The 23,632-nt window shown below is 40.9% G+C and overlaps 1 protein-coding gene across 45 annotated transcripts in view; it reads right to left on the reverse strand.

Annotated features, from left to right (window-relative positions):
- Positions 1-1,490: 1,490 nt before the first annotated feature.
- Adgrl2 (adhesion G protein-coupled receptor L2) overlaps positions 1,491-23,632 on the reverse strand; it is a 636,717-nt gene continuing 614,575 nt past the window's right edge. For 10 of the 45 annotated variants that reach the window (XM_031375796.1, XM_031375795.1, XM_031375798.1 and 7 more), the window contains 11 exons: positions 23,285-23,494; positions 22,169-22,389; positions 20,861-20,927; positions 14,132-14,223; positions 13,264-13,308; positions 12,946-12,972; positions 12,098-12,266; positions 9,363-9,491; positions 8,626-8,722; positions 6,932-7,060; positions 1,491-3,569 (listed from right to left, as the gene is read on the reverse strand). In XM_031375796.1, the coding sequence (XP_031231656.1) occupies positions 2,815-3,569; positions 6,932-7,060; positions 8,626-8,722; positions 9,363-9,491; positions 12,098-12,266; positions 12,946-12,972; positions 13,264-13,308; positions 14,132-14,223; positions 20,861-20,927; positions 22,169-22,389; positions 23,285-23,494 (1,941 nt within the window). In that variant the 3' untranslated portion in view covers positions 1,491-2,814. Of the gene's footprint in view, positions 3,570-4,277; positions 4,331-6,071; positions 6,124-6,626; positions 6,680-6,931; positions 7,061-7,086; positions 7,199-8,625; positions 8,723-9,362; positions 9,492-12,097; positions 12,267-12,945; positions 12,973-13,263; positions 13,309-14,131; positions 14,224-20,860; positions 20,928-22,168; positions 22,390-23,284; positions 23,495-23,632 lie in introns of those variants that run through there. The other 35 variants (XM_031375810.1, XM_031375812.1, XM_031375809.1 and 32 more) reach the window with 25 other exon arrangements.

The raw sequence follows: 23,632 nt of genomic DNA on the forward strand, positions 1-23,632 counted from the left end.
AAAAAAAAAAAAAAAAAAGAGTCCCTGTGCATGCATGTGTGCGAGCATGTGCACACACAGACACACACAAATCTAGCCACTAGATTCATAATTTTAAACTTAAAAATTACCTTGTGCTAGGAGGAATCCTATAGGGGGTTGAAAGCAGCATATACCTATTCCTTTCAGTTTGTTTTAAAAACATTTTGGCAGCAAAGAGGAGTGAATTTCCAAATTGCATCGCTTGGGGTAAAGACCACTAACCACTTAAGAGATCAAGTACTTGTTCTCCTCATTTCAGAGTTCCGAGAACCGACTGGGCAGAGAAACAGATGGGACCGAGACGTCCTTTTCCTTCCTTGTTTTGTATTTTCATATTCATGATGAAAGCAGACTGGCGCTGTCTAGCTTATATACAAAAATAAGTGTGGAGTTCAAGACTCTGGAGAGAAAATGCAACGAGGCTGAAATGCCAGTGCCTGCTTTTGCAACACCCCCTTCCAGCAAACAGTTTCATAAACTCTGGGCATTTCAGCCACACGGACTTTCCCAGAAGATGGTAAAACCTAGACACTGAGTCTGACGCAGGCAGTTTCCACTTGCATATTGATGATACGTGACCATATGGCTGGTCTTCAAACACTTCTAGGGTCTACTGCGCTCTCTCTCCATGAGCTATGTGAAACAAGCTTGGGAATTCTTTCTCTTGCAGCTCTGCAGATGGCGCAGCAGTTAGATGCTCTTCCAGGGACTCAGGTTCAATTCCCAGCACCCACATGGCGGCTCACAGCTGTCTGTGACTACAGTTTTGGGGATCTGGTAGTCTTTTATGGCCTCTGAGCATAGTAGGCATGTGTGGTACTGACACACATACAGAGAAAACACTCACAAATATATACTAATAAATATTTCTAAAGGAAAAAAATAGCCTTTTCAAATTCCATAGGCATATCCCATTGTTTCCTTGTAGAGTGCTGGCTCCCTGAGAAGCATCTGAGGAGACCAAACTTCGGAAGACTCAGGTAGAGATGAGTTCACTACAAACCAGAGAGATCTGTCTGTGGAAAGTCAACTGCAAGTTCTGTATTTGGAGCAAGAGCTCTCTATCATCACAGACCTTGCCACTCTGAGCAGTCTATTTTTAACAATTCATAAACTGGGAGCATGTGCTTCAGGAATCTATCCTTTGCACAATACTTAGAAATCTACTGAAGGAAAAAAAAAATCAGGTGTACTTTTCTGTCCAAATTTAGTGTTAGAATTATAATCATTTATTTTACAAAATTCTGGTTCCTACTACAACTCATTTTACAGATTTTGTGTCTGTATGCAAGATAATTAGGATACAAGTCTATTCTTCTCGCTGCGAAGGATAAGCAGGCAAATTTGCTTGCATTCTTTTATGTAACTATGGTTACAGTCTGAGGTTTCCTAAGCAGAGGGGCAGATGGGATTGGAAGGGACCACCGTGGTCGAGTCTACTGCTTAACATACATAAAAGTGCACGTTACTACTTGAAAAAATTCACATTTATTTACTGTCAAACCGTGTTAAACTTTACACTGGATATTAGTGATAGGCTCGTTATTAACAGCTTTACACAAAGGGCTTGAAAGAAGAGCAGAGCTTTGCTGAAACAATTTACATGTTATTAGAACTTTACCATAAAATAAATTAATTACTAAATATAGGCAGAAGGAATATGGAAGAGTAATATTTCTGTTTTATTTTATTTTTATTTTTTTAAAAAAGAGTAGGCACCTTTTGTTCACTAGAAAGTTTGTGAGAAGTGCCCAGTGACCCCTTCGCCCTCTGTTCCAGAATAAACAGAGGCTTGACTCAAGACCTCCACATTTCCCCACATTTGTGCAAGGCATGGCAGGACTTCTAAGAGTTTTTTCCCCATAAAACACACTCTTTTGGCAATAAGAAATTTAAATGTAAGAAAGGGGACTAAGTGGTCGCAGCAGACGCCGTCTACAGTGGGAAATCAACAAAGATGGGCAGAGGTCACCATGACGGGTGGAAGAAGAAACATAGCCTATTTTGTGCAACCAAGAGCTCGACACAATATTTTCTCCAAACTCTTTTAAAATTATTTTAATGATATTTTAGTTGGACACAAATGTATTTATTTTACCCTAGCAATAGAACAAAATATAATTTCTTTAGCCATTTTTTTTTCATGAGAATAGTTCATTGTACAGTTGAGGAAACATGAAATAAGGCCTGTGGCTTGATTGCTACTGGTTTCACATGGTTTCAATTGTTGGCGTAATGTAAAAGGTTTGCAGGGAAGTGCAAACGGGTGCAGAATCTCTCTCCTGCTTTTCCAAGTCTTGTCAGGAAAAGTAAGATACAGTCAATTTGTCCCACAGGATCTTAAAGCCTACGTCTTGTATATAATACAATGCAGGCCTACAAAAAAACCAAAAAAACAAAAACAAAAACAAAAAAACTGGTAGGGCCCTATTTACAGACTCAGTTCACCAACTGCCGCAAGGAACATGGCCAGGAGGGTCTCGTTTGTTTTACAATCTCTCTACACAGCAGCAGAAACGTAAAATACCTGGTTGGCATTTCTTTTTTCTTTGTAACAAATAATTCAATTTAGTATACTCTGTGTATATACAAAGTTTTTGCATGTTTTATAAAAATTCACAGAACTGCAAGGTTCAGTCCGTTTTGTTTTCCTACAGTGGAGAACCACGGGCCAACACAGCCGAGTCTTCTGGCTGAGTCGATAGGCATCGATAGGCGCTGCAGGGCCCGCTGGCAATTGGTCTTTATCAATTAATACTTGCGTGTGGCCCTAGGAATCCCTTAGCTGTACTATTAAAGACTTGTTACCAGCTGCATCTGTCCTTCCCTGACGTCCCCCTCCGGGATGCACCCTTCTTTGTTAATGGGGATGATGTAACCATCACTATTGCCTCTGCTGATCTGGTAGCACATCTGGAGCTGGCGGCCAGCTCCAAGATTGGGCATACTTTTATAGTAAATGTCCTCGTTCTCACTCCTCCTGGAGGGAGACAGGTCCTCCGCCATGTCCGGGCTGCTCTCCGGGTAGGGAGAGTCTCTTAGGTTGGGCATGCTCGTGTACAGAGAGTCTCTGTTCGGGGACTGGAGGTGATCGTCAGCCTCGGCCGTCAGCTGGGAGACGTAGCTGTCGGTTGCCTCTGGCTTCGCTTTTTTCTGGGGTTGGTACAGAAGCGAGTGAGTCCGCTGAGGGATGAGCGGCGCCTCCAGCTCTTTGTGGCGGAACTCCAGCCCTGGGTTGTCACCATGCATCAAAGATGAGGCGTCAGCCACAATCGCATCATCTTCACTGCTGCTGCCGCCAATCACGGGTTTAACTGGGAGCTTGAGCTCCAAGTTGTGGGTTTTGTTGCCGCCCCGGAGGTTGTTGTGCACTAATTCTGAAATGATCATTTTCTCAAACGCGGTGTCGTTCAGACTTAGTCCACAGTCCACGACCTGCACACTGTCGTGGTAGTCTGCCTTACGCAGTGAATAGCTGTTGTTGAAATTACCATTTAGCGGTAGAGTATCCATGGCACTTGTGTCCCGGGCATTGTTCAGTGAATGTCCTGCAACAGAAAAGGGCGGGGTCACCGTTACTGCCTCTGCGCCTTCCGCAAGAAAGTTCACTTTTCCTATACAAAATGTTTTAATGTCGTTCAGGACAAAGTTGAATTTGAAACCTAGCACGCCAATGGTGCCCGGCTTTCCCGCATTCCCAACGGTAAACAGTTGCAACCCTTAGATAACAGGAAAAAGTGTTATAAAAATGATACTGTTTTCCAGGGAGGGAAAATGGCAGACAGAATATTACTTTATCAATTTGGGGGACACAGTAGTTCATCAATCAGGTTTTGGTCCAATTTTTGACACGTTTACAAACAAGACTTAGCTCCATGCCCTTGCATAGTTAATGCAAAGCAATTTTGTAAGTGACGATTACGTTTTAAAGTACAAGACCATGGTTCATAAAATAAAATCAACAGAATTTGTCCTAAACAACACTAAATTAAAAAGGAACAAGCCACATAACAGAAACCAAAAAAGGCAATGTACAACAGAAGCCCACAGAACTGGCAAGCAACTTTTAAACAACGTTCTAACATTTCCTTTTTTCTGGAGATGAAGTTAAACAAAAAAAGGGAATGGGAAAAAAAAATGGACAGATACAAGGAATTCATGTGGAACAGAGTCAGGCATCTTTCATACTGGCAGGACCGGGGTCCACAAGCACCATCCAACAACAAGACAGACGGACAGCAGGTGGGGTGACTCACTCGGGACAACTCACATCATGTCTGTCTGCTCAGGCTATCTGGCCTAAGAGTAGCTTGATATGTAAAAGAAAGTAAAATGATTTATTGTAGCATGATGAAGAACTTCTAAGCTTCAGCAACTTAGTCAGAGCAAGGGTTCAACCAATTAGATTCCCAGCAAAAGCAGCCTTGACTTCTCATTGAGGACTTCTTTTATTTTGAGTTGTGTTCCTTACTTAATGGTATGTTTAATAGCAATGGCCTTGGGCTTCTCAAGGTCAAAGTTGGCCTGCAGCCCTGCAGACTGCATCAGTCACAGTGACAGTACCAAATGATCCAGCAGCGACTACAGTGCAAGACTGGCCCAGAGACACCATAGGCATGGAGGGCAAACGCAGAAATGTCAGAGGGTTCCTAAGTATGGGTCACAGAAATTAAACCAAGAAGCGATATTAACTATGGAATGGGAGAAGGTGTCAGCCTCGGCTAATACATATTTTTTTTAATTATTATTATTTCTAAAAGAATGAGAGATTGGATACATCTGCTTGAGATATGAAGAGAGATTCAGGAGGAAAGAAAACGATGGCAACATGCAGTACTTGAATCGGAGTTGTATTTTCAACAGACACAGAAACATGTAAACTAAGACGTCACAGTGATTGTCGAGCAAATGGGAAAAAGTGAGAGGAAAGTAAATGGTCTACACGATGGGGAATTAGGTTCTTCAACCCCAAAGCCTTTCCCAAAGGGGAAAACAAAAATCATCTGTCTACAGAGAGGTCTGAAAAGAAACTAAAAAGCAAATAAATAAAGAAATCAAGAGAGTGGTATGAGGCTACGGAGTAAGACTGACCACTGTGAGACTGCTGCATTGTATGCAAGGCTTGGAGGGTCAGGGACACTCATTCTCAGAGGAGGAGGAGGGGCTCGCTCTCTAGCGCTCACTCCACTCTTAAAGCTGCAGAGATCTTAGAAAACATCCTTCAAAAAACCATGTCTGTGCATGACCAATACTAACGGCAGAGCTGGCATTAGCCCCGGTGGGAACAGAGGGTGGAGGCTTGCCTGTCACTCACTGTTTTATAAAGACTTGATCTCTACATTCGGAAAAGCTGTCCTTTCCATTTACAGCCCAATCCGTGCTCTACAGAAATGATGGAAATGACACTGCGACTGTTATCTCTAAGGGCTTCCTTAGTTCTCTTGGGTTGGGTCCCTCAAGTGAGTGCGGATGTGCCACACTCTTGTTTAAGGCTATGGTTAGGACACTCAGGCACTCTTTGGTTGTCACACGGCTAGGATGCCGGCATTCGTTTCCCCTAAGCTAAACGAGGGTCAGTCGTTTAGCTTTATTTCCTTTCTATCATGGCTCCCAAAGTATAAAATAATATATGCTGGGTATAACTCAAAAGGTGTTTTCTATGATATACTGCAGATTTAAGATCTCTCTGGTTTTGAAGAGGCATCTCTTTTCTGCCCATGTTCAGGTAATTCACTTGAAGACTTTGCATAGCCTGTGGCAAGATTACTGTGGGAATGCAGAAATGATAAGTCAATTATTAAGCGTTTTGGCTGACAGTACTTCAGGCTTTCTAGAGCAAATTATTTCAGCATTGCACAGACTTCAGTGTGGACAGCGTCTGCTACAGACCTCCAGGACTAGTGAAAGCCAGTACACAGAGATGCACTGTTGGAATTTGGCAACTTTTTTTTTTTGGTTGCAAATTGTGAACCACTTGCCCGCTGAGTCTACTCATGACTGCTAGGTACGTTTTAATTGTGCCCGTTAAAAATCATGCTGAAAAAATTTACATTTGATAGGCAAAGTTAAGTTTGACTCCCATACTTGTCTCTCTGTAGGTTGCTAGAGGAGAGCGTGAGAAAAGTAAGGGAACAAGAAAATGAAAAGAGAAGCTGCAGTTACGTTAACCAGGAATCGCAAGAAGAACAGAAACAACAGACAAACCGGAAACAAAATCCTCCGTTTAATTGCAGTTGTTACTCACAAGCATTATAAGCTAGGTTTAACCATATGTTAAAATTTTACCAAGATCTTAAAATTACTCCTACATAGGTTTCTAATAAGCTAGTAAACATATTAAACAGGACTGGTGGGTGAGACCTCCCCCTCCCCCTTCTAAAAGCAGGGGATACAGACTGGCTTAAGGGTCCCTGTACCCCAACGTTCCTTACAAAGCAGGAAAACTCCATAAAGCTGCACTATACTATAGTTTGATTCTACGGCTAATGCCGGGTGTGCTTTCTACACCCGGACATCCAAATTAGCCTCAGCTAGCTCATTCCAGAAGCAAAATTTGTCAGCAAGGTTTAGAGTCAACTGAACAATATATTATATAGATAGGATACCTCTAAATGATATAAATCTTGAAGATGGGCTCTCGGACCATGTGATGTCAGTCCTGTAATAATATATTAAGATTTATGCCACCTGTGTCAAAAACATGGACAGTTACTGCAAACCTATCGCGACTGGGCCCTTACTATAATATAGTGCAGTTTTACAAGCCTGGCATGGGCAACACCTTCCTTCTTAATGTGAGGAAGTAAAGAGGTCAGAATAGTAAATATCTAGCAATGAGTTCTTTCAGAAATGGCTCAGAGCTCTGTTTAGCAGCACAGAAAGATCGCTTTATTTATAAGCATAAGCACACCTGGTGAGTTAAACACGGGAGCTGAAGGGGCATTACACACAACTGTCTCAGCGAGCAATGTGTTATAGGGGTTGTTAGTGCCGTGGGGCCGAAGAAGTGGGTTTGTTAGTAGGTAATTGCCAGTCATTCCTAAAGCAAAGAAACAGAAAGAGAGTCCATCAGTGCTTGTTTCAGGGTTACAGTTGCAGTAGTTTTAGTTCAGTCATCGGCAGTGGGCAGGGCTTGCAAGGGAAGTCTGCTGGAATTTTCCTCACTCTATCTGAACTTCTAATTTGGAGGAGAGAGGGGAGAGGAAGTTAAATTCCGGTAATTCGCAGGTGCTTTCTAAGTCTCCCAAGTAAACACCTGCTGAGAATGACATTTACTAATTTATACAAAATCACTGTTAAACAAAAATGCCAATTAAATGCATGGAGATCAACATTATGCTTCATGATGCTGCTGCTCAATATTAAAACCCTAACCACCAAGGCCCAGCAGAGGGAATCTCCGACTTTCAGACTTACAGGTGTACGACCGTCCCTCATGAAAACATCTGTGTTAATACTGACTTGCACACAAGCAGGGGGGAGAGCTTCCACAGCCATGTGAGGAGGATGGCAAACTGCAGAATGCTGCACTCATTAAAGGCAAAAGCACACATGCTGGTGGGGTGGGGGGAGGGGCACAAGAATGATTAGACAAGCATGTTTGTTCTGTACTCTCATTTGCCAGGTTTCAGAAGTGAGTTTAAAACTTTACTAGGTGACACTCATGTCAACAGAATTACGGTAACCCTGGGCAAAGGCGCAATGGAGGCTTCACTCACTAGCGGCTAGTCAGACTCCTGTGCGCCACTAATGGAATCTGAGTAAAGTGAGGTCAGCATGAGGCTGGTATGGACATCATAGAGATACCCTTTCTACACACAGCCGAACCTCGTCATGGCAGTTGTATCTATCACAGAGCACTAAATCGAAACTTAAAACAATGCCAATTCTCCATACCTGACTGCAATTTCCTAAATTCTGTTTGGAAGAACTCGTGCTTTTCATATTCATGCCTTAATCTTGCTAAGCTCCTATACTTCTGACCTTTATCATTAGGAACTGAAATGGTTTACATTACACATCTAAGTTGGTTAGACTCAATACATGGAACTCTATGGGGGAACCTGGTTTACATACTTCCATGCATACTAATTCACTACAAATGTTTTGCCACTTAATATTTACTTTAGAAATATGAAATAAAGGAACTTTGCCAGAACTGTGTAAATTTTCAATGTGAATTGGCACCATTTTACATAAATAGTTACTTTACTTCTAGTAGGACCTAAATGAAGATAACTTGCCTTAGAAAGGACGGTGTGTGCTAACCAGAGATATATGTTACTCTGTAACAAGGTACATTTCCAACAACTAATTTTTCAACCCATGTTCTGTTAACGTGGAACTTTAAATATTTTCTTCCACTAACTTATGGAAATAATGTAAATCTATACATACTTTGATGACTGATGCTTTAAGTTGACCCCCAAAGTTTAACAACTGATGATCTAAACCCACGGGTAAGAAGAGCGTCTCCTCTAGAGTTAGTCTAAGCTCACACAAGCACAAGCTTCCGGCTGTATCACGCTGTCCCTGGATTCCCTCAGTCTAAGCTTGCACAAGCACAACCTTCACGCTGTCCCCTCGATTCCCCCGATAACTGACCTTGATTAAGGGTAGAAGTGCTATTGATGTCACCTGAGATAAAAGACGATTCAGACTGCTTCCTCACGGTGTCATTCCACATCCTTCTTATACGGCTCTGTTAATACGAAACAGTAAGACAAACACATTACCTTCGCTCCTGCACTTCCCTCACTGACAACACATTGATCCACCCTGAATCATTAGTTTACAACTGGAGTTTGGGCCTTTTTAAGAATGTGTTTTGTTGTTGGTCCAAAAATGAGGACAGCAATATTGGCCCGTTCCTCTACTACTAAACACCCTGGTGGGTCTGCCTGTTTATTTACTCATTGAGACAGGGTTTATGTAGGCCAGTCTGGCCACAAGTCACTCTGTAGCCAAGGATGCTCATGAATGGCCTGCCTCCAACTCCCTAGGGCCTGTAGCACCGCAGCCAACCTTCACCTTCCTTTCTTACATGTTACTTTATGGCCTTGTTTAAAGTTGGAGAATTAGTAAATGAATTGTACTGTCTACTAAAAACTGTCTCTAGATGACCTTGGAATATGAATGAAGTGCACTCCTCAAAAAGGATGCTCTTACCTCAACACCCAGACTACATATTTAAGAAGAGACTGAAATCAACATCCTAAAAGAGGGCAGTACTTACTACTACATGAGGACAAGGAGGAAACAATTAGTGTGTCTAAACAGAACACGTCTCTGCAGGCTTTCTATAAGTAAGGTTAATTAAAGACGCTGTCAGGCTGTGTTACCTGTGTGCCAGAGGAGTACCGAGCACTGGTGCGGGTGGTGGACGCCTTCACAGAGCTGTGCGGGCTCTCGGTCGGGAGACCGCCACAGCAGTACCAGTGTCTGAAGCACTTGCCATACTCTTTCCGTACCTGGATTGAATAAGCACAAGACAGGGGATTGATGTGAATAGGCGCCGGTTTCTCACGTTCTCGCTAATGAAATGAGCAATGAAGACAACTGAGAAAGATTAAACTTCCATAGAGAAGATAGGATGAATTCGCCTCAGGTTCAGTACAAGGTGCTGAAACAATAGTCCCCCAGGCAAGCTCTGCCTGTCCTGAAGACAGGCTGGTGGTAGCGTTAAGATCTGACCTGGGGATGCTCTGCAGTCTGCTGCTATTACGCAAAGCCTGATGAAAAGGGATACAGTAGAGGTTTGCTCTCTCTGAATAGTTAGTGACTATTATTTTGGCAAAAATAATGATACAGGAGATTTAGCATCTTCAATGTCTGTCTGTCTGTACATGACCAATTTAGAAGTGCATTCCAGATGTTTCATAAGCTTAGCCTTCCTCAGGAGTCAGTACATGAACTTCTAGATTACACAGACAAGGCACGTTTGGCACTAGAACAAAGCCAGTAAGAAGTACTATCATACATTAGTCCACAGGAAGGATGCTTCCCTGGTTTTCTGCTACGTCTACCTTTGAGATTTGTGGAACCTATCTTGCCTCTGCACTCCCCTAGCACACAGCAGCTTCCATTCATAACATGTTGTTATGAATGGAATCGTCTACTCCAGTGTCTACTCCCTGATGCTGGAGTAGTCGATTAGACACAAACATTGACTAACCTACAAGGAAATTTAGCTTAACCTTCAAGCTGTGAAATCCAAGCCACTGAGATGGGTCCCTCTCTCTTGTGGACTGGGAGAGGTATAAAGGTAGATAGAGAGCTGTGGGAAGGGGCTAATGGGTGGGGTAAGGCTATACTGGTGGATTAACATTGTTTTTGTACATTAAAGTTAGATTTTGAAATTAAGATAGACAAGGAAAAATTGAAGACAAAATAAAAATCTTTTCTAGTAGATTATAGAACACTTGAGGCCATCTACCCCCAGATTTAATCTGTTACTTCCCACAAAGTTCTAGACTGGCACTCCTTCCAAAATTGTAAAATTAATGCAACCGGAGGACTCTCTAAGCCTAAGCCCAGTTGCAGTCACCTTCTCAGCTCACGAAGTGATGATACATATTAGAACAAATACGAACAGCATTTTGCTTTCAACGCATTTCCTAGGCCCTACTGTGCTCACTCAAGCATAATAACGAAGCTTTTATTTTATATTATTCAACTTAACCATTTTTATGTCATATTCTTAGGAATCTATCATGGCAACACCAACTAAGACACACATAAGACTGTGTGAAACATGTTCAGAAGAGGGGCGGGACGCATGAGACTGTTAAAATGTAGTTATTAGTGTAAAAATACAGTGAGCACTTCATGCTCACGGCTCACACGGCTACAGGAAGCAGCACTCTCTTCAGGCTTCTGCAGCTAATGCTAAGCTTTCTGTCAGCGCTAGTGGACATGGCCTTTGGGAAACGAACAGTCTATGACGGTGTGCTTTATGCAGGGTGCTCATGTACATAGTATGTCTTTCCACAGAAAGACAGTGGCTACCAAGGATATCCCTAGACAATGTTTAAGATTTTAAAGTACATTGCTATTAAAACACAGGATACCTTAGGAAATTTTCCTGCACACATAACAACTATTAGTAGCTCTGAAAGGCTATATAACCAAGACAATGGCAATCAAAATGGTATTTTATCCAAATAACACCCTCCAGTGTTGGTTTTGCCTAATGCCTATATTGCTGTGACTGTACATTATCTGTCAGTATTTCACGTCCCACCATCATTATCTCAAAATTACAGCTTATTCAAAACCGATGGAAGTAACAACACCATCATCTTGTCAGGGCTGAGAACTTAATAGTTTTCACTTCCACAGTTCTCTGTTCCATTCAGTGACCAGCCAGTAATAACAGAATCAAAAGACTCCATCAGACATGCGGGCGGGGCAGGGCGATGCTGGGGAGAGGCACAGACAGCTACACTCAAATGACAGCTAAGTGTTTCCTTGGTTCTAGCTACAGAGTCAAGGTTTTCAGCCTCAACTTTCAGTTTCAAAATCATATTTGCTGACTCCAGTTCACGTGCATGAAATCAGGACAAAGTAATCAGAGGTGAAGCACTAAATGACAGTTGCTGTAGATCTTTCAAAATCTCTCAAAAGGCAACATCAATATTAATCTTTCGCATGTCTGGGTCTTTAAAAATTAATGCTATTTGTCCTTGGATTCGTTTTCATTTTGGACCACTGAATTCTTGTTAAGTGAGCTAAGACTGAGGTTAACCTTGTGTGTGTGTGTGTGTGTGTGTGAGTGTGAGTGTGTGTGTGTATGTGTGAGTGTGTGTGTGTGTAAGCTTTTACCTATGCACAGGTATTTCACAAACCCTTCCACCAAAGCAGGACTCCTAACATAAGTATCTAGTTAGCTGTAGTTCCAGAGACTCAAAAGATGACTGTGGCTATGAGACTCTGCATGGATGCCTGTTTCTAGGCAGGTATTACAGACAACTGAAGTAGGACGCTGGCTATGAACAAGCCAGCTTCAGGAGAAATGTTCTACAGACCCATTTTCAAGTCAAAGGCCAAGTGCACTGAGCCTCTGCCCTTCACTTACTTTCTTTTGAAGAGCACAGTGGAAGATGAAAATGAACAGTCCCTGGAAAGCATTAAAGGCGGTGAAGAGATAGGCCATGACAACGGTCTCCTCGTTAACAAAGAGCAACCCAAAGGACCAGGTTAGGCCCAGGAGACACAGCAGGGCAAACGCGCCGAGCACCCAAGACCTGGAAAAAGAAGATGGATAGTTTTTATTTAAACAGGTTCAATGAGGAGAGCCACACTTACATCTCATTTAGTAACGACTCAGTAGGAGAGGGTGACTTGCTCTACGTTCACCCAAATTCAACAGCTTTTGGTTTTAACCTTCCACCGATTAAGAAAAAAGAGCATTTAGTACTGCGGCTTCCAGCGAGCTCGGCGACAGCGGGTATGGCCTTTCTCGCTCCAGAATGAACAGGTACCAAAACTCTATTAAAATGCAAGGTGTAAAATAGCCCCTGTGGCTTTACTGCCTCTCACGTGAATTTTAGTGGAAGAAAAGAAGGAGTCTTTAATTAGTTTACTCCTATATTTTTCTTCCAGTGGTGTACTCATATGATATCAGGTAATGTGACACACCCACAGAAAGGTTAAATGGCAGATAATCACAAAGAGCCTAAACTTCAGACTCTAATGCACTAGTCGGAGGTGAGCCTTGGAAGTTACAATGAGAGTATGAAAAGACCTAGCTGAAATGAGATTAAAACACACACATACACACACACTTCAAAATAAAACTTTAAAATAAAATATTCTGGCAGAGATTTCATCATGAATAGCTTAAGGCGAAAATAACTGCAGAAAACGGGGCGGAATGAGAAGGGCTTAAAGTCATTGCATTCCATGTCTAACTAATGATCTTACTTGATAAATGGCTTATTATCTTCATAGCTAGAAAGCATTATAAGCAGAAAAGAGAAACAAAATTATTAGACAGAATTAAAATAGAAAGTAATAAGAACTCATTTATATATTTTATAAATTAGTCAAAATTAAGGAAGTCAAAATGCAGAGGCAAGCAATTAAAAAAAAATAAAGGCACATTACAGTTTAAGGATACTACAGCAAATTAGATACTCCAAAATAACTATAAAAATTAAGAGCAATTCATGATACTGACGGATTTGCAAAAAAATATAAATCATGCCATAAGAAGTTTGTTAATGTAGGGTTCTGCCTTACCCAGGTAAGTCCGTATTATAGTAGCCATCACAAACACGGTAATTACTGGTATAGGTGAGAAGACAGAAAGAGGAAAGGGAAGAAAAGAGAGACGCTAGCGATTAGCTCTCTCTCTTACCATGCAGCATGCAATGAAGCTGGCACTAACCTATTTAAAACATCTAAGTAAAAAAGATGTTACCCGTACTATAGATCTGCCATTTTTAACATTAAAATAGTATTTTCACAATCTTGGCATATACAACTTTAATAACTCCTTGTATCCCACATCAAGAGCCACATTTTAAAAACAAGGCTGAAAATGCTTCCATAGCTGAGCTAATGAATCAACAGCTATCAATTTTGGGTTAATTAGATAGCATTTTCACTAATAGAATATTGCAGATTTTATTCAACATTGAGATAAGTAAACACTGTTTAATTAGCATGAAAACAACAGATAATCTTCCAGATAACAATAGTAATAGAATAAATTCTCTTAGGAAAACAGGATTAGGAGGAGAAACTAACTGCTCAGAATTCTTAAATCAAAAAGTCATTTAACAAAACAAACTTAATATAATCATATCAGCCATGCAAACAGGACCATCGTCTGGAATCACATTTTAAATTCCAATAAAATCACGACGGTGACATGAAATTTCAACGAAGCCACAGAAACAATTTCTCCGCTCTAGATCACGTCAGAAATGATCAACTTCTGGAGCAATGCCCGCAATGTGGTCACGGGGAAACTGAACCTTCATTAGTAAAAGTTCATTCAGAACCCCTTCTCTAGCTGCCAGAAGGCAGAAATGCCTCTGTCCCTTGTGGAGAATATCTTTACTGAGCTCAAGTATAACAAACAGTTCAAATACAAAGTACTCACTTAATGTTTTCCAACCTGCTAGAATCTGGTTTCAAAGTATTTGAATGTTTCACCATTTTGCACAGAGTGATCACCAGGAAAATAATATTTAGCTGTTTTAATGGATAAAGAAAACAGAGATTAGATCACTGCAGACATCGAGAAGAATACATTTTGCAAATGTCATTAATGAGTTCACCCAGTTCAGTCCCTGCAGCATATGGACACCGTACACAGTGAGTCGGTTTCATTTATGTGTACAGTGATAGATTCAGGCTGGAAGGAAAACACCCTGGCTATTATGACTGATCTAGCAGATCATTTGACATGGAACTGCAAGCTCATTAAGCCAGTATCATGTGGTAATGATTAAATTAATTAAACAACCTAGATTAGTTTCTTTAGCTAAATGTAGTCCGAGGCCCAAAAGCTACCTCAGAGAGACCCTGAAGAGAATTCTGAGGAGTACTTTTACATCACGCACCTACAGTGGAGAAATTGCTGAGTTCTAGAGCCCTGGTTGATAGCCTACTTCTTGGTGTTGACCATAAACACAAGGAATGACACTTGCATGACCTACACACAAAGGTACCTGAGAGGAACCAGTTGCACACAGTACAGTAAACTTCTCATACTAATGAGAAGGTCAGGTTTTTACTGTCTGTGCACCTCCTACCTAATGTGAAAAGGCATTCATCTTTCCTTCACCTGGTTACACTGCATGACACTTAGTTATTTCCAACAGACTAAGTCCTAAGCTGAATGAACCCTTTAGGGACAATCGAATGCAAACCATGAGAGATGGAATTTGATACAAAAGACCTGGGTTCCCTAGAGGGATGCCTGGGAAGAGGGAACGGCTGGGAAAATGAAGCAGCTCCCAGCCCTGGGCTGAGCACGGAGTGGACCGCTCCTCTGTTTAGATCTTAAAACAAGAGCTAAGCTTGACTACCCATGCTTGTGACATTCCATTCCTCCACTCATAATTCCATCTGTTCATTTTCCTGGAGAACTCAGCAAGACCTGGGGCCTACTGGAAGCACACACTATGTGAAGAGATGAACCGTTTTTGGGGGTAGGAGATACTAACTGTTACCATCACACTCCTGCTCGCCCACTCAGTGCCTAACAAGCACATGACCTCACTCCAATTCACTGTTACTTCTGATTTTACAATCAGGAAGCATTATACGGCTCAATTTATTAAAAATCTCCAGCTGCCCCCACTGATGAGTTTGGGAACAAGGTAAATACTTTCAGGGGTATATTGTTTCTTTTCTCTGGTGCACTTAATTATTCCTCTTCGATGTAGAATCTCCCCCTTTAAGGAGTAAAAGGCGGTTCGTGGGTGTGACCTACACACGCTGGCAGACGGCCTGCCTTCCCATGCTAGCTACAGCAAGTATCTGTTTTGCCCTTAAGAATATTTAACTTCTTAAGAGTTATCAGACAGAGAATAAAACCATAGGAACATTTCTTGCTTTATTTTTACAAGATTCTTCCAGCTGGTTTATAGACACGCTGTTATCCTCAGACATGGGCCACATAGTACTTTTCACCCAACAAGTATTTTATTGACTGGTCTGCGCTATGCAAGGATGTGTTTATCCTGCTGTGGACACCTAAGACGGACTCTGCCTCTGAGAAATTAGAGCTCTCTGTAGCAATGGCGTAAACACTGATGACTTTTTAGAGGATTGTGGTAAGAAGGATTTCTAACAGTTTTTAAAAGGGCAGAAAAAAAAAATCAACAATGCCATTAATTTTCTATTTAAGCAGCAGTAGTCTTAAGTAGCAACCTTAAAGAATGGCTGAAAGGCACAACACTGTAGCAACCCGGGCTCTGCTGTGAATCTCAGCCTGGATGCCTGGGAATTAGCTTAGGGAGGCAGCTGCAGAAAGACGCTCTGCATTTCAATATACTAAATACAAACCACCCAATATCAAGGTAAACAAGCAAGTGGACTCCAACTCTGGAATGCGATGGCCCTCTTTACAAAAGCAGACTGATCTTTCAACCTCTACATCTCTGAATGGAGAGGACGTGTTTGTTTGTTTGTTGATTTTTTTTTTCCAGCTGGCCTAGAACTTTACCTCCCAAGTGCTGAAATTAAAGATGCATACACTCCACCTATCTTAGCTTTTCAGATTAAGTGTTTTAAGAAGACTGCAATGATAATCACTTTAAGGATAAATATCCACTATACTCCACCAAAACTTATGATGGAAAAAATATGATGCAAAAAAGGACAGAAAAAAATAATAAAACGCTCAATGGGTTTTTGTCATGGTTTTTCAAATATCTACAAAATTTCCAATTTAAAGAAATGGAAAAAGCAAACGGTAGCTACTGACATACTGTCATAGAACTTTCAGTTAACTTACACACAAGGCCTTAGCCTCTGAAGAAAAATGACTTGAAAACAGAAATAATGGAGCAAGGGTATATTTAGTAGGACAAAATGCCATTATTTCTAAACAAATTAATTATAAAAGGAGGCTCACAAGGCGAAATCTTAAAGCACACGATGGCAAAAAAAAAAAAAAAAAAAAAAAAAAAAAAAAAAAAAAAAAAAAGTCCATCTAAGAGTTTTCTCCATGCCTATTAAATAATAAAATTTCACTGACATAATATTATTTGAAGCATACCAAGAGATGGAAGAAAGGTTTATGGCATAGATATTGAAGAGTGAAGAGTCCACCCACTATCACACACAGAGGGAACAGCCTCTTGGCCAGTCCACCCACTATCACACACAGAAGGAACAGCCTCCTGGACAGTCCACCCACTATCACACACAGAGGGAGCAGCCTCCTGGACAGAAGAGAGTATGGGGTGAAGCACAATGATGTCGCCCGCACACTCTCCACTGATCCAGTGTTTGAATATTTTAATGCTAAATTCATGTCATAGAATAAATATTGTTGCTACAACTTTTCAGAAGGCAACACACCCCACCAAAGAATTATGGCTTTTCTAGTTTGCATATTTTAAAACACTTCCACCGCCACTTTCTCCTCTACTCCTTCCTGACAATCTTACAATGGAACTGTGGGGCTCAGATCTAGACACAGAAAAGCCGGTAAAAGCAGCTTCCATAAAAATGTATTCTTCAGAAAAGTCACATCAGAACAAAACAGACAGTGCTCAAGTAGACTACTGTTCCCAAGCTTGAGTTTCCTTCTGAGTACTTCTCCAAAGACATAAGTGGCGTTCTCGTCCACACTATTTTCTGCTTTGTCTTCTTAAAGTAACAAAATAAGTTAAATGAAAAAAGAGTAAATAAAATTTACTTTTAACTTCTCTATTTTATTTTTACTGTCTTCTATAAGCCAAAGAAATGACAATAATCAGATATTTCCCTGTTTCTCACTGGAAGGCGAAGTCCCTGCTCCTGTCCATTGTCCTGTCTGAGTAGGACATCCTCTGCCCCACCCTCTGCTCTTTGTTGTTTGTTCTCCCTGCAACACAAATACTACTTAATACTAATGAGTTTAAGCATAATATTTGAGGATAGCTTAAAAGAATATATATCAGGGGGTAAGGAAAAGTGCTAGGCTAGACAGGCAAAGCTTTGTCTAAGCCCAATTATTCACATAAATCAGTACATTTATGTTATTAGAACCATGTTAGGTATGCATATACCCTAAACAGATAGGGTGATAACTCTTAGCAATTCATTCAGTAATCAATAGGAATTAATCCTACATTAATAATACACTGTGGGCTTGTGTGTATGTGTGAGTAAGAACAAACCCAAAGGGGGCAGCATAAGGGAAAAAATTCTACTCAGCAAATATAGACAGGAAGAATAGAATAGAATAGAACAGAAAGATAGATAGATGATAATCAACCAATCAGTCAACTAAACTGGGGCAATCTTCCAATGACTAATATTATTGAAACCATGCTTTGTTAATTGAATGGCACTCAAGAATTAAGCATCACTATGTGCCTAGCATGACCATACACACAGTTTTCACAAAGGGAAGGTTCCCAGGGACTGGAGGAAAGCACAGTTGGTTTCACGGTCATCAGCCTGCTCCACTGAATCAGACCTGCCTGGGCTCAGCAGCTTAACATTCATCCCGCAGCTTGCAGGGCTGACATGGATATGATAAGACAGGAGACCAGAAACAGCGCTCCGAAATAACCTGGCTGAACTGCACTTGTTCCGACTCTCTTTGTCCTCCCTGGAGCTTTTGCTACTGGCAAAGGCAAGCCTAAGACCTCGCGTGTGTCTCCAGATCTTTGCTGTTAGCCAAGCAGCACCGATTTCCCCTGGACGAGCAGCCAGAGAGGTGTTCTCCGAAGAAGACTTCTAAGTGAGCATGTGAGCTGAACTCTCACTGAACTGAATTAATTATTAATGATGCAGATGGAGCTGTCCAAATGATAAGAACAGCTCCTGACGTGTCATGATCCAAGGCTTCATTAAACCATTTCAGGCATACTAATGGTTTCCCCCTGCTCATTACTAACTGGCACTTTTCTCATAGATATAATAAGTCCAGTGCCTGTAGGCAAGACATTCTATAGAAAGGCATTAAGTAGGAAGTTTGATTTCTCATAGCCTTTTATTCTTCTTCAGAGATCAGTATAAAGGTATACTGACTTTAAGTTTAGCTCAACACAATTTAATACTATTGTGTTAAAGTGTTTTTAACTCAGAAAAGTTAGAATTCAAAATGTATTTCCTTGGAATTGCAAGAAATGTTTTATTTTAAGGAGATTCCTTACAGAGACATTATATAATATTGTTTATATTATTAAGACTCATGTTGAAATTAGATTTTAAATGTCTTGTATCACCACAGTATATCTACTTAGGTGTCTTCAGTATACATATGCTGTAAGATTTTCCTTCTCAATTTAGGTTAGACACTGTATATCAAGGTACTGTTTTGCATTCTCTCTGTGCTGGGATGATTCGAGGGCAAAGCAATCTCAGAATCTCAAGGAGATCCGTGGGCAATTGCTACCTGCTGCTTTGGTTTGTGTTTAGGATGGGAACCATGTTACCCAAAGCCCTTCACAGTTCAGTCTGTACAAATGTAAACGAAGACTAATAAATGGTGGGCCTTCATGGAAAATGGGCAATGGGCTAAAATATCTGTACTCCCTTCTTACTAAGTACATTAACCTATTTTCCAAATGAAATGGTTTTTATGTGTTAGTTTGTGCTCATCTCTAGAGATGTAAATTTTAGTCAACAGAAGTAAACACGTAACATTTTTATGTCCCAAACATCCCTAAGGCAGCCTTTGTATTTAGTTTCCAAGTTCAAATGGGTTTGTTCTACAGGCTTCTCAAGAAGCCTATGTCTTTAAGGATGGTAATGTTCCATGGCAGCCATTAGTCACTTCGTTCTAGAATGTACTAAGCACATGCTCAAAAGAACTAAGAGCCAGAACTGGGCCATGAGCTGGATAGAGTAATCTCATGAGAAAGCACCGTCTCAAGAACACGGATGACATGGCAGTGGCTTCAAGGGCACCAGTCGCCGTTTTCAGTTTGCTCTGTTAAAGCAACTATGTGAAAGAACTGTAGTAAGAACTAAATGCACGCAGTAATTTTAGACATTTTAAGTTTAGCTCAACAACAAATTCTGTTAACTATTTGTGCGAGTTCTATGCCCGGTGTCCTTCCCAATGCCTTTACTGCTTGTTATGAGACAAATCAGAAGGCTCGACTGGTCTGCCCTGCCTGGAGGGCTAGGGCCTTACTTTCTCTGTCCCACCAATTCTGGGGTCACAGGTTTTCCATGTTACACTTGCATGTCTTTCACGTGGCTACTGGGATGGCGCTTATTGGGTCTTCATGCTTGCATAGCAAGGGCTTTATGGATTTAGGGATGAGCTTTTCTTTCAGAATTTATTTAAAATACTAGTTAATATTAAAACACCCATGGAAAGTCTATGAGTCACTTTCTTTCAGAAAAAAGTGATAAAAAAATTTCATATAGCAATGAAATATTTAAAATAGCAATATCTAGTCACTTTAAGAATATGAATCCTGCAGAGATGTTTAAGCTTGTTTATATTATCTCTTCAAACTTCTGAAGGCTAGAAACACCCATTTCTATCTACACTGTACCACAGCTGGGTAAAAAGTTTAAATGATTAAAATATTGCTATCACACTTCAAATATGACTATAGAGCCTAAGGTTTGAGAAATGTATTGATGTTACTACTGCTGACTTACAGAAAATTCATTTAAAAATAAATTTGTACTGATTTTCCAGAATTATTTAAGTCTTCAAAAGGAGTATTTTTTAGTGAATTTAAGTTATTTACTATCCTTTGCTAATCTAAGCTTTATAAAGATTTATGATCTGAAAGAATTTAAGATATGAACATTCATTTGAAATATTAAGTTTCTATTAAAATGGAAAAAATAAATTATGTCCATGTGCCTTTTTTAAAAAGCCAAATAATTCTTACCATGGCTGATGATTTTGTTTGTTTTGTTTTATTCTGTTTTTTTTTTAAATGCTGGTCCAGCAGACTGAATTAGAAATTGCACAGTGTCATTCTCACAGGAGGAGTGGCTCTCAGGCATAGTTAATTAGCCAATGTTCAACCTTCAATAATGATAAGAGTCTAAGCATGCTATACAATGTTGTCCTTCTGATAGACTGCTTACATCTTCGACTGTATAAACAGTTAGCAATGAGAGCGGGCATCTTTGTTTGAGTACCTCTGTTGCAGAAGCAACTGGGAAGGCTGTGAATGAGGACTCTACTTACCAGAATAATGAAAGTAACGGGCCCAATGAAACTCCATATGAAATAGTTATCAACGTGAAGCCAGCAACTATTGGGAAGGAAAGAGAACGCACTAAGTAGCTTTCCTGGATCCTTACATTAAGCAGAGACACCGAGCCACAAAAATTCAGCCAAGAAACCACCCCTTCATTTGCCTTTGAAAACACATTAAGCACGTTCGAGAAGAATTTTATTAATAATTCTGAGTTGGCTTTGACCCAACAAAGTTTAGCGATTCATTTAATTCAACCTACAGCAGGTTTGCTTTAGGCATGGGATGGGATAGAAGTTTTCAGATGAAAACTGAAGGCCCACCCCGGCCCCAAAGGCCTGGGACCTTCCCCTTCATTAGAAAGGAACCCAACAGTATTCCACACTGGGTTGTCATTTTCAAACTCTGGATGTAGTCTTCAAAAAGGCTTCTCAGGTTGAACAGAATTAAACTGCCTTAACAGAATTTAAAGTGTAAGCATTCAGATGGTGTCCCTGGCAAAACAGTATAGAATTAATACCTACACCAGGAATGGACAAATATGAGGGGAAAAATAAAATCTCATAGCTCTGCCCCATTAAAATACATGATGCATAAACTCATTAAGACATACTTTAGCTAGTGGTTCATATTTCATATAATTTTGAATCCTTACTGAATTTCCCTTATTTGTCTTTCACTATCTGCATAGTCATGGGTTCCTTGACTATAAATAAATCTAATTTTATAGGAGGGGGAAAAAAAACAAAAAGAGTTGGAAGTCAAATTTATGTCTTCAGCAAATAAAATTTGGCTATGTGTTCCTTCTGCTACTCTCTGTGAATATCTGTGTTTTTTAGGAACAAGAGAGTGACTATATTTTAATCCTCTCAAAGTCCCTGGTAAAAATATTAACAAAGCACAACACATAGGAAGGAATGTGCTGCCGCTGCCATGGACTCAGCCATACACAGTGAGTTAACAAAGCGTTCGCTTAAGTCAGATGTGGAAGTTCAGGAGAATTTTTACTTAATACCTTTCTGAGGCCAAAAGTTCTTTACTTTTTCAATTTGCTTCAGGTCAATCTTTTGTGTTAAAAAAGAAAGTCCATAATTTAGAATCTGCCTCACCAGAGAACAAATCCTTTGAACCCAGAAAATTACACAAGGCTTGATTGTAATTTGTGCATCGCGTGTCCATTCTCCCCCCAATAAAGCTTTCAGATGCTATTTTAGTCTGTCAAGGACCCTCGCTGACAGCTAACAGGCTTTAAAAAATTATTCACTTGAAAACCACTCAGGTCACTTGCAATTACTTACGCCTGTAATGTCCCGTAACTCTTGTAGTCAATAGCAGCGGAAACGCCGACCACCGTGGCCGGGAACAGGTACCCAGCGACATAGTAATACTTCTTCCTTGAGTACTCGCTCTCGAAGACCTCAACCAGCATTAAGTAGAGCTGCACACCTTCCAGGCACATCCAGGAAAACGCGGCCAGGAAGAAAAAGTGCAGAAGCCCTGCGAACACGGGGCATGCAATCTGATGGAAAGACACAGTGACATCTGTGAGTACACAGCGCCGGCTCCACAACCTTCAAACAGTCAACGGCAGACCCGCTAGTGTCTTAAACACACCTCACCGTCGGCATGAGGCACGCACGCACGCACGCACGCACGCACGCACGCACGCACGCACGCACGCACGCACGCACGCACGCACGGTCGCATGGTTCTTTCCGTAAGCTGATACAAGTTAAAGGCACAGTAAAGATCAAGAGCACAATGCTTGAAGAACAGACCATCAGGCGTGCCAGACATCCTCGCTGTAAACCACTACTATTTTGAAGTTCCGTATAGCGTAGGAAGGTAGGCCTTCCAAACTCCTGCTCTGACCGCTCATAGCCACCTGCAGGTGTTTGCTTCACAGGTCTGGAGGCCTTTTGTATCTCTAATCTCTATAATGGCACTTTAAAAGTTTGCTTTAATGACAGATACTCTCACTCTAATTATATAGGATTATTTCCTTTTTGTTTCTGGGGCATTCTCAAATTCATCTCAGATGAATGCAGGGTAACAGGGAAATGAATCGTTCTCTGTCCGACACTGAAGCCTTGGGATGACAAATAAATACTTTAAGCATGAAGGAAAGACTGTTGGTCAGAATGCCTATATAAGCTAAGTAGGAATTTGGAAAATGCACCCTTTTATTTCAGGCTGGGCAGAAAAACGTACTTGTTCTTTAATACGTGAAACAAATACATTCATAATAACACCACTGATTGAGATGTCTTATAATTTATTACAATTTGTCCATAACCATGACCATCAATTGCATCAAACAAGGGAAAATACTGATGTGGGCATCACACGAACGTTCCCGGCTAACAGACAAAGCCACCAAAGGGCTCTGGCCAGCCAACTCAACAGGGGCTTACCGTGTATTGGGTCTTATCGATGCCTATTAGAAAAATAAATTCAGCAATGAAAAGGTTGATACAGAGGTTCTTGTGAATTGTATTGCGGTCACTTTGTAGACCTCGGAAGAAGCAGAAGGTGAAGATGCAGATAGCCAGGCAGACGAGGGAGACAACGATGCCCACCCAGGTGATGACTGTCAGCAACAGGTGGTGGACTCCATCTTTATACTGGAAGACAGAAAGAGGGGAACAATGTCAGCAATCCACCTTACCAAGTGGAAAGCAACTTCCCACCCAAGGGTCTGATGAAGAACATTCATGTGTTCAAGCACAAGCTCATAAATAAAGATGCTGACTGTATAATGG

The sequence above is a fragment of the Mastomys coucha genome, unplaced genomic scaffold (genome assembly GCF_008632895.1).
Source record: "Mastomys coucha isolate ucsf_1 unplaced genomic scaffold, UCSF_Mcou_1 pScaffold16, whole genome shotgun sequence".
NCBI classification, from domain to species: Eukaryota; Metazoa; Chordata; class Mammalia; order Rodentia; family Muridae; genus Mastomys; species Mastomys coucha.